Here is a 14,404-nt window from a genome sequence, read left to right as displayed (position 1 = left end):
GTCACTTTAAGTCAAAAGGTAGAAATAAGTTTAGCAAGAAAGGCATGTTGAAAGCCGAGGCAGGCAGAAAGCTTGGACTCCTGCGCCAGTTAACCAAGTTGTGAATGCCAAGGAAAAGTTCTTGGAGGAAATTAGAGGTGTTTCTCCAGTGAACACATGCATGATTAGAAAGCAAAGCAAACTTATTGCTGATATGGAGAAGGCGTTAGTGGTCTGGATAGAAGAGCAAACCAGCCACAACCTTCCCTTAAGCCAGAGCCTGACCCAAAGCACAGCACTAATGCTCTTCAGTTCCCTAAAGGCTGAGAGAGGTGAGGAAGCTGCAAAAGAAACGTCTGAAGCCAGCAGAGGTTGGGTCATGAGGTTTAAGGAAAGAAGCCAGCTTCACAACATCAGAGTGCAAGGTGAAGCAGCAGATGCTGGTGTAGCAGCTGCAGCAAGTGATCCAGAAGATCTAGCTCAGATATTCAAGAAGACCGCTACTCTAAACAAATTCTCAGTGTAGACCAAACAGCCATACATTAGAAGACGATGACATCAAGGACTTGCATGGCTGGAGAGGAGAAGTCAGTACCTGCCTTCAAAGTGTTGAAGGACAGGCTGACTTTCTTATTAGGGCTCATGCAGGTGGTGACTTTAAGTTAAAGCCATCGCTCATTTGCCACTAAAAAATCACAGGGCCCTGAAGAATTATGCTAGGCTCCTCTGCTTATGCTGTATAAATGGAATAGCAAAGCCTGGATGACAGCACATCTATTTACAGCATGGCTTACTGAATATGTGAAGCCCACTGTTGAGACCTACTGCTCAGGGGAAAGAAAAAAGATTCCTTTCAAAATATTACTGCTCATTAAAAACGGGGAGTTCCCCTTGTGGTGCAGCAGAAACAAATCCGACTAGTACCCATAAGGATGAGGGTTCGATCCCTGGCCTCCCTCAGTGGGTTGGGGATTGGCGTTGCCGTGAGCTGTGGTGTAGGTCAGACATGGCTCAGATCCCAAGTTGCTGTGGTGTAGGCTGGCAGCTACAGCTCCCCTAGCCTGGGAACTTTCAAACTTTCATATGCCTCAGGTGTGGCCCTAAAAAGCAAAAAAAAAAAAAAAAAAAAAAAAATGCACTTGGTCATCCAAGAGCTCTGATGGAAATGCATGAGTTTTATAGATTTATGTTGTTTTCATCCCTGCTGACAAATTATCCATTCTGCAGCCCATGGAATCCAAGAGTAATTCTGACTTTCAAGCCTTGTTATTTAAGGTTTTATTTTATTTTTTGTTTTTAAGGCTATAGCTGCTATAGATAGTGATTCCTTTGCTGGATCTGAACAGAGTCAATTGAAAACCTTCTGGAAAGGATTCTGATTCTAGATGCCATTGAGAAAATTCATGATTCATGAGAAGAGGTCAAAATACCAACAATAACAAAAATTTGAAGGAAGTCAGTTGTAACCCTGATGGATGACTTTGAGGCATCTAAGACTTCAGGGGAGGAAATCACTGCAGAAGTGATGGAAACAGCAAGAGAACTGAAATTAGAAGTGGAGCCTAGAGTTTCCGTTGTGGCTCAGTGGCTAACAAATCCAACCAGGAACCATGAGGTTGTGGGTTCGATCCCTGGCCTTGCTCAGTGGGTTAAGGATCCGGCATTGCTAAAGAGCTGTGGTGTAGGTTGCAGATGCAGCTCATATCCCTTGTTGCTGTGGCTCTGTCGTGGGCCAGTGGCTACAGCTCTGATTAGACCCCTGGCCTGGGAATCTCCATATGCTGAAGGAACAGCCCTAGAAAAGGCAAAAAGACCAAAAAAAAAAAAGTGGAACCTGCAGATGTGGCTGAATTGATGCAATCTCAGGATAAAACTTTAACAGATGAGGAATTGCTTCTTATGGTGAGCAAAGAGAGTAGTTTCTTGAGATGGGATCTACTCCTGGTGAAGATTCTCTAAAGACTGTTGAAATGACAATAAAGGATTGAGAATATTCCATAAACTTAGTTGGTAAAGCAACAGAAGGGTTTGGGAGAACTGACTCCAATTTTGAAAGTGAAAGAAGTTCTGTGGTAAAATGCTGTCAACTAGCATTGCATGCTACAGAGAGAATTCTCGTTGTGCCTTAGCAGATTAAGTACCTGACTGGCGTCCATGAGGATGTGGGTTCGACCCCTGGCCAGCAACGTTGACACGAGACCCTCCCCCACCAGCAAAAAGATTGTGTCTTGATGAAAGCTCTGGTGATGGTTAGCCTTTTGTAATAACTATATATATATATATATATATATATATATATTTAAATAAAATATATATATATTTGCCTTTTAGGGCCACACCTATGGCATATGGAAATTCCCAGGCTCGGGGTCAAATCTGAGCTGCAGCTGCCAGCCTACACCACAGCCACAGAAAAACAGGATCTGAGCCGCATTTGCTACCCCCACTGTAGCTCACAGCAACGCCAGATCCTTAACCCACTGAGCGAGGCCAGGGATCACATGGTTCCTAGTTGGATTTGTTTCTGCTGTGCCACAACAGAACTCCTCCTCATTTTTGTAGACAGTGCTATTACACACTAAATGACTACAGTGTTGTGTAAATGTAACTTTTAGACGCACTGAGAAACCAAAAAAATTCATGCGACTCACTTTAATGCAGTACTCGCTTTATGTCACATGAGCCAAGCTCACAAGGCAAAGGCTGTGCATGTTGGGTCCTTGGTCCTGTCTTCTCTGCTGTGAGCAAAGAGGTGAACTCCTGGTGGAGGGCAGAGGTCCCTTCACCTGCAGGGCACATCTGCCTATGAAAGTGGGCCATTCTCTATACTTGATGAGGCTGGTGATATTATTATTCTAGAACCCCAGTATGTAGTTGAGTAATTGAAAATAAAGTGATTAATCAAAAAAAATTAGGGTGTCTGTGGTTGTGCCTCTGTAGGGCTCTAGAAGCTGAAACACATATTCCTTCTCATTGGCAAGGCGAGTGGTTTCTTCATGGTTAGATGACTTTCTCACGCTCATTTCTTTCCTGTTTCCCATGGAGGCTGTGTAGGCGGTGTTGCATGCGGGCTGGTGCTGGGTCAGGGACTGGCTACATTCCTTAGCTGGGAAGTAGATATGTCAGTACCTGCCCTGTGAGGTTATAGGGCTGAGGCTGTCGGGCTTGTAGATGTGCTAGTCCCTGGCTGCTAGGAGGTACAGAACGTAGGCATGGTTAAAGCTTATTTCTCTTGAGAAATGGAGTGAGTAGGGGGGTGGGTACTTTGGGAGGCTATCACATCAACAGTCTGATTTGTGTTTGCTGGAAACTGGGTCCAGACCCAGCAATAAATCTGCCATGGCACCCACGAACCCAGATGTCCAGTCTGGCCCTCCGAGCACCAGGATCACAAGGAGGCCTGGGTTCTTAATCCCTCCAGACTGGCTGGCAGCAGCTGCTGTTTCTGTTCCTGGATCATTGTTCTCATGGCTTGGGAAGTGCCAAAGCTGTTTCTTGTGCCTCGTGGGCAGAGCCTCAGGTGGCCGAGCCCTGGGGGGACCTTCAGGAGGGGCTCACAGCCAGCTCCTGGCAGGCAGGGAAGGGCCGGGGTGGCTGTGTGTTAGGCTGTCTAGACATCTCGTCCTGACTGCCAGCCTGGGATTTTACTCCCTGGACACACTCGGTCTCCATGCCACCAGACTGCTGAAACTTTAAGCTTGGAGTAAACACACATAAACGTCTAATTGGAACCCTGCCTTTTAGCTAATAACTTAACAGGGTCAAGGAATCTTGGGCTTGCTCAGCTGTGGCTGCTGTGTTCACCATTCGCCTTTCCAGCTTCCCCAGAACCTGGGGGCAGTTGAGGGGCAGGACTTCCATTAGGCACACCTCCAGTGCTGCCATTACTTTTAGTAGTTGCTGTCCCAGACATGCGGACTTGGAAGCCAGTTTGTGTCGGATGTTTTAAATAAACAAACAAACAAAAGGTCACCTTAATACCATCCTGGAGTTCCCCTTGTGGTGCAGTGGAAACGAATCTGACTAGGAACCATGAGGTTGCGGGTTCGATCCCTGGCCTCACTCAGTGGGATGGGGATCTAGCATTGCCGTGAGCTGTGGTGTGGGTCGAAGATGCGGCTCGGATCTGGCGTTGCTGTGGTTGTGGCGTAGGGCAGCAGCTGTAGCTCCGATTCGACCCCTAGCCTGGAAACCTCCGCATGCCACTAGTGTGGCCCTAAAAAGCAAAAAATAAAAATAAAAAAAATACCATCCGAAGTATTTATTATTTAAATAATTCAGGCGAAGGCAAAGGTGACTGTAATTAGCTTTTTCTTGGTTCAGTGTTTTGGTTGAATGAAATTGTTTATTTTATGCTTACAGTTTCTTTCTTCAAAGTATGTGTAAAGATTAAACAAAGGGACCAAAAGAATCACACTGTTTTCAGGTCTCTGGCAGAACTGGCACAAAGCTATTTCCTCGTGGCTCTGAATTGATTTAATCTTTCTAGAAAGCATGTAACCAAAGCTGTGAAGTTATTCCTAACTTCTCTCCCTGGCTGGGCAGTTTTGGGACTCTATCCCAAGGAGATATCTTCTCCTTCAGAACCAACAGAGGAAATCAAGTATACTTTGCACCAAGAAGTTTTTCCTACTCTTTATTTTTTTGGGGGGTGGGTGGGGGGGCCTCCTTTTAGGACTGCACCTTTGGCATATGGAGGTTCCTAGCCTAGGGTCAATTCGGAACTGTAGCTGCCAGCTTATGCCACAGCCACAGCCATGCCAGATCTGAGCCACATCTGTGACCTGCACCACAGCAACACCGCGGACCCTTAACCCACTGAGCGAGGCCAGGGATCGAACCTGCCTCCTCATGGATACTAGTCATATCGGTTTCCGCTGAGCCACGATGGGAACTCCCTTTCCCACTCTTTGTGACAGTGAAGATGTATCATCAGTGGAAATGCAAGCACGGTGAGTGAGTGGCACAGAGGACTGAGAACTGCCCTGGGCAGTGATGCGGCCTGAGCTGTCCTCCTCTGGGGAGGGGATGGGAGGAGAACAGCTGCTCCCCACACAGTGTGCATGTAGTGTGCACGGTGCTTTTACCACAGCCAGCTCCTTAATCCATCCCCATGGCCGGAAACAGGATGGCAGCCAGGCTTCTGCTCCTGATGGTTTTCAGACCTGGGCCCTAAAGTCTTACCTCTGTCCTTAGCATCTCAGAAGAGAATTTGGAGTGATATAAATTGGATGACTCTTCCCTGGCTTAATTTTTGTTCCCTTTTAAAGTTCCTTGCACTCGTAGAGAACCAAAACAATTTTGAACGTAATAGTTCTTTTATTAAGCTCACAAATATATGTTCATGTGTTATTTAGATAGGCTGAGTGTTTACAGGCTTTAGAGGCTTGCCTCTGATCTTTGTATCTCAACTGAGTGTAAACAACTCAGTTTTTCATTAAAAGTCTCAGATGTTGAGATTCCTGTAGTTCTTGGATAATAAAAGTCAATAATTCTGGAGAGAAAGAGGATTTCATATAAGCTGAGGTTTTAAAATGAGCACTTCCAGGAAGTTTCTGTTGTGGCTCAGCAGGTTACAAACCCGACTAGTATCTATGAGTATGTGGGTTCCATCCTTGGCTTTGCCCAGTGGGTTAGGAATCTGGCATTGCTGTGAATTGCAGTGTAGGCTGGCAGCCGTAGGTAGCTTCAATTGGACCCCTAGCCTGGGAACTTCCATATGCTGAGGGTGTGGCCCTAAAAAGAAAAATAAAAACAAAACGAGTACTTCCACTTGGTAGAAAATGATGTATGCCGGTGCATCCAGGTGTCTTTGTGCAGAGGTTTCAGTGACGTCGGGAAGCTCTCGTGGGTGAGCATCGTGGAGAAAGGTGGGAGGGGGCTGATCCCCGACGTATGTGCAGCCACTGAGCTCTCAGACACAGGTGCTCACACATCCTTTCAAGTTGCTTTTTTTTGTCTGAATGGACCACTTTGACAACCATCATTTTGATGTGCTAGAATGGAGTCTGTTTGGTGTTCAGACAGTGGCTGCTGGAAGGACAATGTCCACCGATACTCATGGTCTCTGGTGGTGGCAAAATACTCCCAACACCCCTTGATCAGAGTCAGGCCGGTTGGAATGGTTGGCCGTCATGGGATTGTCTGTTTTTATGCTAATAAACAGGTGTCTAATAGTTGTTTTCTTTCTCCTAAGTTTGGCATTCATTTTTTTAGGTCCACACCCATGGCATATGGAGATTCCCAGGCTAGGGGTGGAAATCGGAACTCTAGCTGCTGGCCTACACTACAGCCACAGCAGGTTGGGATCCGAGCCAACCCCAAGTTAAACCGAGCTGTGACTTATACCACAGCTCACAACAACCTTGGATCCTTAACCCACTGAGCGAGGCCAGGGATCGAACCTACATCCTCATGGATACTAGTTAGATTCATTTCCACTGAGCCACAACGGGAACTCCTGGCATTCTTTTTTTTTTTTTTTTTTGTCTTTGTCTTTTTAGGGCTGCCCCCGGGGCATATGGAGGTTCCCAGGCTAAGGATCACATTGGAGCTGTAGCCACTGGCCTATGCCACAGCCACAGCCACACCAGATCCGAGCTGCATCTGGGACCTACACCACAGCTCATGGCAATGCTGGATCCTTAACCCACTGAGTGAGGCCAGGGATTGAACCTGCATCCTCATGTGATAGTCAGATTCGTTTCAGCTGAGCCAGGACAGGAACTCCTGGCATTCATTTTTGAAGAAAATGTTGAAGCCATGGTTTCCTCCACACTCGCTGCCGCCTTCCCCCCATCAGCGGAGGGTGGCATGGGCTGTCTCCGCCCAGCTTTGAACCCTTCAACTCCACAGGAAAGGAAAGGATGAGCAGAACCTGGTCTTTGCTCCTAGGAGGTGAGGCAAGTGTCTTTGTGTATTATAAGCACTCGCAGAGGAGCTCAGCTGAGAGGTGAACATGAAGTACGTTGGAGTTGCCATCATGGCTCAGCGGTAATAAACATAACAAGCGTCCATGAGAATGCAGGTTCCATCACTGGCCTTGCTCAGTGGGTTAAGGATCGGCATTGCTGTGAACTGCGGTGTAGGTCACAGATGCAGCTCGGATCCTGCATTGCTGTGGCTGTGGTGTAGGCCAGCAGCTATAGCTCCGGTTGGACCCCTAGCCTGGGAACTTTCATATGCTGTGGTTAGACCTCTCGTGATTACAGTGGACCCCTTCCTGGTCTTTCTGCCAGTAAGTGGGAAAATATGTTATAGTACTTGATAGTAAGTATGAAAATTAAAAGAGAACCACTTACATACAAGTTGGAAAGCCACTGCTCTCGTGCTTCCCTCCAATCTCGTATTACCCCACTGTCTTCCTGACCCCGCACTGTCAGCAGACCCTCACGCACTTTGTGTGGTCCCCTCTGACTCCTAGTCTCTCAGCTCTCTGACAGCATCCTGCCCTCTGCGCCCGTGTGAGGTTCCAGGACGTGCCCTCGGTCCCATTGGTCACTGATCACCCCGCGCACCCCACCTGCAGCCACTCTTACAGCTTTGGGATTTGGAATGCGAGCATGGTCTAGCTCAACTCAGCCATGCATTCTGAGAATGTTTTGATGTCACTGTTTAAGGAGTTCATAGGAACCACAATGAAAAGGATTTTGTAAACCAGCTTTATGTACAGTGTTCAAAACAATCATTTATGCAGAGATATGTAAAATATGTCTGTCACATTCACTGAAGTGTTTGTTGTTTGTTCTTTTGTGTCCCTGCTGTGGAAGAACTATTCAGGGTTTTATTAGCTGGCTCTGGGAAGGCTTTCTAGAGAGGACATGTGTATTCATTATCTATTGCTGTGTAACAGCTTATCCCAAGATTTAGCAACTTAAAGCAACAAAGTTGTTATGTCACACAGTTTTCCTGGGCCAGGAATCCAGAGATAGCTTAGCTGGTAGTTCAGGCTCAGTCTCGTGAGACTGCAGTGCCCTGTGGCTTCTAAGCTCACTGTCACAGCTGCTGACTTGAAGCTTTCGTTCCTTATCACCTGGACCTCACTTCAGGTGCTTGCGAGTCCTTGCAGCATGGCAGGCATCTTCCCCAAAAGCAAGTGATCTGGGATGGATGGGTGGATGGATGGATGGATGGACAGACGGATGGACAGAGAGAGAGAGATCAGGTAGGTGGATAGATAGAATGGATGGATGGATAGAGAGATAGATGGGATGGATGGATGGATAGATAGATAGGGTTGATAGAATGGATAGATAGTGGATAGATAGAGATTGAGACCAACATTGCAGCAGCATCTTTCCCCCTACTCACAGAAGTGTCACCATCCCTTCCATCATACTCTGGTGACCACACAGATGTGCCCTGGCACTGTGGGGAAGGGGTCTATACAAGGTGCCCATCCCAGGAGCTGGGGATCCTTAGGACCCTTGGAAGCTGGCATCTGTGCCTGTTCCTAGTGGGGTCTTCAAGGACGTAGTGGAAGTGTCCATAGGCATAAAGTCATTAGAAAGGGAATCTGAGATTTAAAGGGCATGACCTGCTTGCTGGTTTTTTTCTTTTTTTTAACCTAGGACTCCTTTTAATGATCCCTTCTTTCCCGACCCTAGTAGTGCAGATGATGAAACACACAGGGTCTGCCCACAGTGCTTGGCTGCTCCTGGCAGAAGGGGAATCTCATAATCTCACACAACTCAAAACCAAAGAAAAGAGGCCAGTGTTACTAATAGGGGCTTCCAGGCTTGCTGTCTCATTTCTTTTAGACGTGAGGCACTTGGGTCCTGCTTATTCCCTGGGTATGTGTAAATATAGAGACTATTCTAGGGGAGTGAAACTTGCCAGGAAAACTGGGTGCTCAGGGACTTGGATTCCCTGGGGGCTGGGGTCTCCACGGGAGCTCTCCTTGATTCATTTGCCACCTGGCTGCTCCGTGTGGACGGGGAGTCCACCCCGACTCCGGAAGCAGGGCTGCCTCCCCTGCTGTGACTGCAGCTGGCGAGTGATGGCACAGGGACCCATGGGCCCTTTGCCTCATGTGACCTGCTGTCCCCGTCGCTGTCTTTGTCATCCTCAGGCGGGTTCCAACAGCCCGGGGCAGAGAGTGTGTGTCATTGATGAAGTGGGGAAGATGGAGCTCTTCAGCCAGCCATTCATCCAGGCTGTCCGCCAGACCCTGTCCACTCCGGGTACCGTCATCCTTGGCACCATCCCTGTACCCAAAGGAAAGCCGCTGGCTCTCGTGGAAGAGATCAGAACAAGAAACGACGTTAAAGTGTTGAGTGTGAGTACTCCAGGCCTTTGGCCTCAAAGAGATGGAGCAGGTTCCTGAGAGAGCACAAGGCTCAAAAGAGCTCCTTTGGCTCTGAGTTACTATGACTTTTCCCCTTATGCTAGAATATCAATGAGTCTGACTTTCTGCTCCCTTATAGAACTAGAATTAGACCCTTAGTCGCTGACAAAGTAGACTTGCCTATGGGGAGCCTCCCGAGGGGCCTGGCTCCTCCTGCGGTTCCCCCTCCTGCCTGCACCAGGGCTCTCCAGCATCAGAGACGCTAGGCAGCTGTGCTCCCAGTTTGAGCGCATCTCTTCCCAGGGTGATGGTCAGGGTGGGAGACAGAGGCAAATAACTGCTGTTTCATTTTATTATTATTATTATTTGTCCTTTTAGGGCTGTACCCGTACCATATGGAGGTTCCCAGGCTATGGGTTGAATTGGAGCTATAGCTGCTGCCCTACACCACAGCCACAAGCAATGCCAGATCCGAGCCATAGCTGTGACCTACACCACAGCTCACGGCAATGTGGGATCCTTAACCCACCAAGCGAAGCCGGGGATTGAACCCACATCCTCATGGATACTAGTTGGGTTCATTAACCACTGAGCCACAACAGGAGCTCCTGCTGTTTCATTTTAAAGGCTTCCCTGTGGAGTTCCCTGGTGACCTAGTGGTTAAGGATCTGGCGTAGTCACTGCAGCGGTTTGGGTTACTGCTGTGGCACAGGTTTGATCCCTGCCCTGGGAACTTCCACGTGCCATGGGCACAGCCAAAAGTAAAAAATAAAAAATAAAAAAAATTTTGAAAAATAGAGGCTTCCCTTTGAAACCTGCTGGTGGGGAGAGGCTGCTGTGGCTACAGTTCCAAGCACAGCTTCCAAACTCTGTAGAGCAGCACCATCCAGAGAGCTTCCCAGGGGGTGGGAACATGCTGCCTGTGCTGCCCAGTCCATGGAAAGTAGCCGCATGTGGCTGTTTACATTTGCACTACATTGGAGAGAGCTTTCCCTCAGCCACACTGGCCACAGGCCAAGTCTGCAGTGGCCACGTGAACAGCACAGTGAGGGTCTCATTAGGCAGAGTGAGGTTTGCAGACCAGCAGTGAGGGCATCACCCTGGAGCTGGCAAGATGCCCCACCCTGAACTGATAGTCTGAACATGGCCTTGGGGTCCCCAGGGGCCTGCAGAGGGAGGAGCCCCGTGATGGACACACGTGCAAAGTGAGAGTGCTCAGTGGCAGTGTCTGAGCCGTCATCAGGGTTCTGATGGCCCTGCTGGCGCTTGTCCCACCTTCTTGCATTTCTCTTCTGTTGTCTCCCTGTCTCCTTTCTCCCCAGATGCTGTCTTCCCTGTGCCACCTCAGTTTGCATCAGTGACAGCCACATCACTCTGCTCATCCCCTCCCCCCACCCCCCTGCAGGTGCCAGGAAGGGCTAGCGGGGCCACTCTAGTGGGGAAGGTGGGGCGTGCACTCCAGGTGCGTAGTCCAAGTGAGCATTTCCCATTGCTGGTCAATGTCACCATGGCCACCTGGCCCTGGTGAGGCATCCCCATGTCACCAAAGTGTTCAGGGGTACCTTGGGGACAGTAGACAGCCATTAGGGTTAGACCAGCCAGACTTGGAGAAATGTGTGTGTGCACAGCTTCCTTCATTTGTCCTCTCACTTACTTGGTAAATACGGATTGAGCAGCTCCTATGCCTCGCACTGAGCCTCGGTGCAGAACAAGACTGGCAAGTCCTTGTCCCCTTGGAGCTGACATGCTAATGGAGGGGCTTGATAACAGAAATGTAAGCAAGCAGTTAGGGAATTTCAGATATGGACACAGGCAAAGCTGGTAAACCGGGCCACTGTGGTAGAGGGGGCTGGTGGTCAGGGAAGTTCCCTCCAAAGCGCTGACCGTGAACCAGGGCCTGAGAGCCACGCAAGCTCACTCCTGTGGTGGATGTGGGCCCTTGTTGCCTTCTCCGTTCCTTACTTTGCATGGCCTCCCTGTCTGAGTTTTTGGTTGTGATTCTAATTTCTGTGGAAATAGAGTCAATGACTAGTGAAAGATGAAAGACAATTAATTTTCAGGCCAGATAGCTTCCGGGCTGGAAGGCTGGGAAACCGCTGACGCTGAACCCCAGGGATTGGCTCTTTCTGCAAAGGAATGTAATAGTCCTAAAATGGGGTTGAGGGGAGTTGACTGTTACCTCCAGAAACAAGTGTTGGGTCTTAAGACAATCCTGCACTTTCTCCTCTAAGCTAGGAGGCTATTCTCTAGGCAAGGTAATCATCGCTCCTAATGATGTATAAATAAAGCAATTAACTTTTGGTTAATTATGTAAAAGAAAAGGACTCACATACCCCGTTATTCTTGTCTGTCTTGTGTCCCTTTGGGGCTCATGTGATCTTTTCTGTGTGTATTTTATACATGAAGAATCTGATTCTCCTTATCTGCAGATTTAGGGGTTGGATTAGAGATTTCTTCGGTTCTTTCCCTTTCTAATAAGCAGCATAGTTACCCGAATTCATTTTTGGAGCATCATTTGCATTCAGCACTTAGTTTATGATAAAGCACATGTGAGGCAGGTTCCCTTTCCTCAAGAAAAACAGACCATGGGAGAGTTAAAATCTGGAGGTAAGGAGACTTGCGTGAACAGGAGGAGTAGGGAGAGGGGTTGGAAAGGAGTGGTTCTTGGGTGGCTTTCTGATGGGGCAGTAGAGGAAAGAACGGAGAACATTCCAGATAAGGAACTACATTCTGGGCAGTGGGGAAGGCAGCCTTTCTGTGCTAAAGTGAGCATGTACGGGCTGTGGGGATGGGACTGAGCTCCTGACATGGGGGAAAGTATAAGTTTCAAAGTTACTTGTATGAGCTCGACCATTGTGCTTAGTAGGTCAGGTGAACAGAGCCTTTCTTTGCAGAAAGCATCTGAGGACACTCCCAGCTCGAGACAAAGTGGAATAGACACACTCTTCCTTGTCCCTCCTCCCGATCAGTGGGACATCATGGATCAGACATAAGGAGACCTGACTGGTGGAGGAGGAGCATGTGCTGGCTGGGGACCCCAGGTAGAGCCCGAGAGACACAGTTGTCATGCCAAGAACCAGGAAGGTCACCCTGGGTGAAAAAGCAAAACAGCCAACAGCAAGATGACACAGATGTTGGAATTACAGGACAGAGATTTTCAAACAGCCATCACAAAAGTGCTTCAGCCATCAGTTATAAACCCACTTGAAAGAAATGAAAAATAGAAAATCCCAGCCAAGAAATCAAAAGGTTTCACAAAGATATGGACACTATAACGAAGAATCAAATGAAAACTTCAGAACTTAGGATGTAGTAACTGATAAAGAGGTTTGTGGACAGACCAACCAGCAGAGCAGAGATAGCTGAAGACAGAACCAGTGAACTAGAAGGTGGAGCATTAGAAATTGCCCAAGAAAAGAGCAAACCTGTGGTACTCGGTGATGTGGAAACTTTCGTCCTACCCCTGCCCATCACTTATAATAAAAAAAAAAAATGAGAGTTCAGTCATGTTGGTGGCATTTCAAAAGCATATTTCATTTGATTTCCCTGGAAATGTTTCCTTGATGGAGGTGCTGGAGCAGGTTGTCAGCTGAGGGGACAGAGAGACACGGGGTCAAGATACAGGGTGGCCTCCAAGTCCTGGGGCACCTGGAGGTGATGCCAAGGTCCATCAGTGCCCAGGACATCACGGCAGCCTGGTTATCAGAGCCAGCGGGCCTTGTCCAGGGTCATGCACTTAGTGGGGCTCAGGATTCAGACCCCAAAACCTGCTGAGTTACCCTCGTGGGTACCAGTGGTTCGGATCACTTTAAGAGTCCTAGAAATTACTTCTTTTTTCTATTTTATGAAAGTGTTACTATAACTAAAGGCTATATTCTACCACTCCGAATTCAGAGCTATTTAAACTTTTCATTTTCCATAAAGCAGTTTTTATTCTTTTAGTTTTTGCCCATGGGTTGTAAGATCACAAGAATAATGGGAACCAGGGCCCAGCTTCCCACCAGTTTGGAGGCTTTTAGACCTACCCTTCCCGACCATGGATCTTTTGCTGTTTCTGGGTCACAGACTTGTGTAGATACAGGAGCAAAAGTGCACTTGCCAACCTTAGGTCAAAAGTCAGCAGGCAGGGGTTTTTTGGTAGAAATTGACAAGCTAATTCTAAAATTTGGTTCGAAGAACCCAGCTAAAAAAAGGAAGATTCATATTTCCTGATTTCAGAACTTATGCAGAGCTACAGTAATCAAGACAGTGAGGTACTAGCACAGGGATAGACACTAAATCGTTGGGATGGAGTTGAAGGTCCAGAAATAAACCCTTCCATCAGTGATCAGCTGATCTTCAACAAAAGATGCTGCAGCAAATGGTGCTGGAAAACTGGACATCCACGTGCAGAAGAATGAAGTTGGACCCTTATTCTCACATCAGACACAAAAATTAACTCAAAATAGGTCATAGATCCAAATTTAAGAATGAAAATGATACAGCTCTTAGAAGAAAACATAGGAGTTAATATTTGAAAACTTGGGTCAGGAAGAGTCTTTTCTGATACAACACCAAAAGCACAGGTAACAAGAAAAAAGCAGATAAATTGAACTGCACCCAAATTGAAAGTTTTTGTGCTTCAAAGGACACTGTCAAGAAGGTGAAATGACAACCCACAGGATGGGAAAAATATTTAAAGATCATATATCTGATAAGAGACCTCGTGTGTCCCAGAATACAGATAACTCAATATAATAAACTCTGACAACTCAGTAATAAAAAAAGGCAGATAAACCAATTAAAAAAGGAGCACAGAATCTGCAAAGACATTTCTCCAAAGATAGATGAATGACCAAGAAGCACATGAAAATACGCATGGCGGCAGGGAGGCACGGGGGCACTTCGCTGCTACAGCCCCTCAACCCCTGAAGCTCCAGTGGGGCTCCATCAGGACACCTGGGGTGCTTTCTTGTCACCTCTGAGCCTCATGCCCATGAAGTCCTACTTCCCTGCAGGCCTTGGCTGTGCCCCTTAAACAGCCCGTCCAGGACTAGGATCTGGGGTAATGAGCGGGGTTCTCCACCTTGTCACCGTAAACGTCACTTCAGACGCCCCCCCCCCAGGATTCCATCATAGGGCTGAGACTGGAAGTGATGA

At 47.7% G+C, this 14,404-nt stretch overlaps 1 protein-coding gene and 1 long non-coding RNA gene across 2 annotated transcripts in view; both read left to right on the top strand.

Annotated features, from left to right (window-relative positions):
- The window catches only part of LOC146396806 (uncharacterized), a 769,570-nt gene that overhangs the window by 210,508 nt on the left and 544,658 nt on the right, over window positions 1-14,404 (top strand). The gene's annotated exons all lie outside the window — the stretch shown is intronic.
- Window positions 1-14,404, top strand: part of NTPCR (nucleoside-triphosphatase, cancer-related) — a 30,561-nt gene that overhangs the window by 13,442 nt on the left and 2,715 nt on the right. The window contains exon 4 of the mRNA XM_021072791.2: window positions 9,050-9,256. Within this exon, the coding sequence (XP_020928450.2) occupies window positions 9,050-9,256 (207 nt within the window). The remainder of the gene's footprint in view (window positions 1-9,049; window positions 9,257-14,404) is intronic.

The sequence above is a fragment of the Sus scrofa genome, chromosome 14 (assembly GCF_054392235.1).
Source record: "Sus scrofa isolate SSC_HxYL_T2T_F1_AM1 chromosome 14, Sscrofa_HxYL_maternal_Yorkshire_Landrace_v2.0, whole genome shotgun sequence".
NCBI lineage: Eukaryota > Metazoa > Chordata > Mammalia > Artiodactyla > Suidae > Sus > Sus scrofa.
Note: the sequence above shows the minus strand (reverse complement) of the source record. Positions and strands in the feature narration are given on the sequence as shown.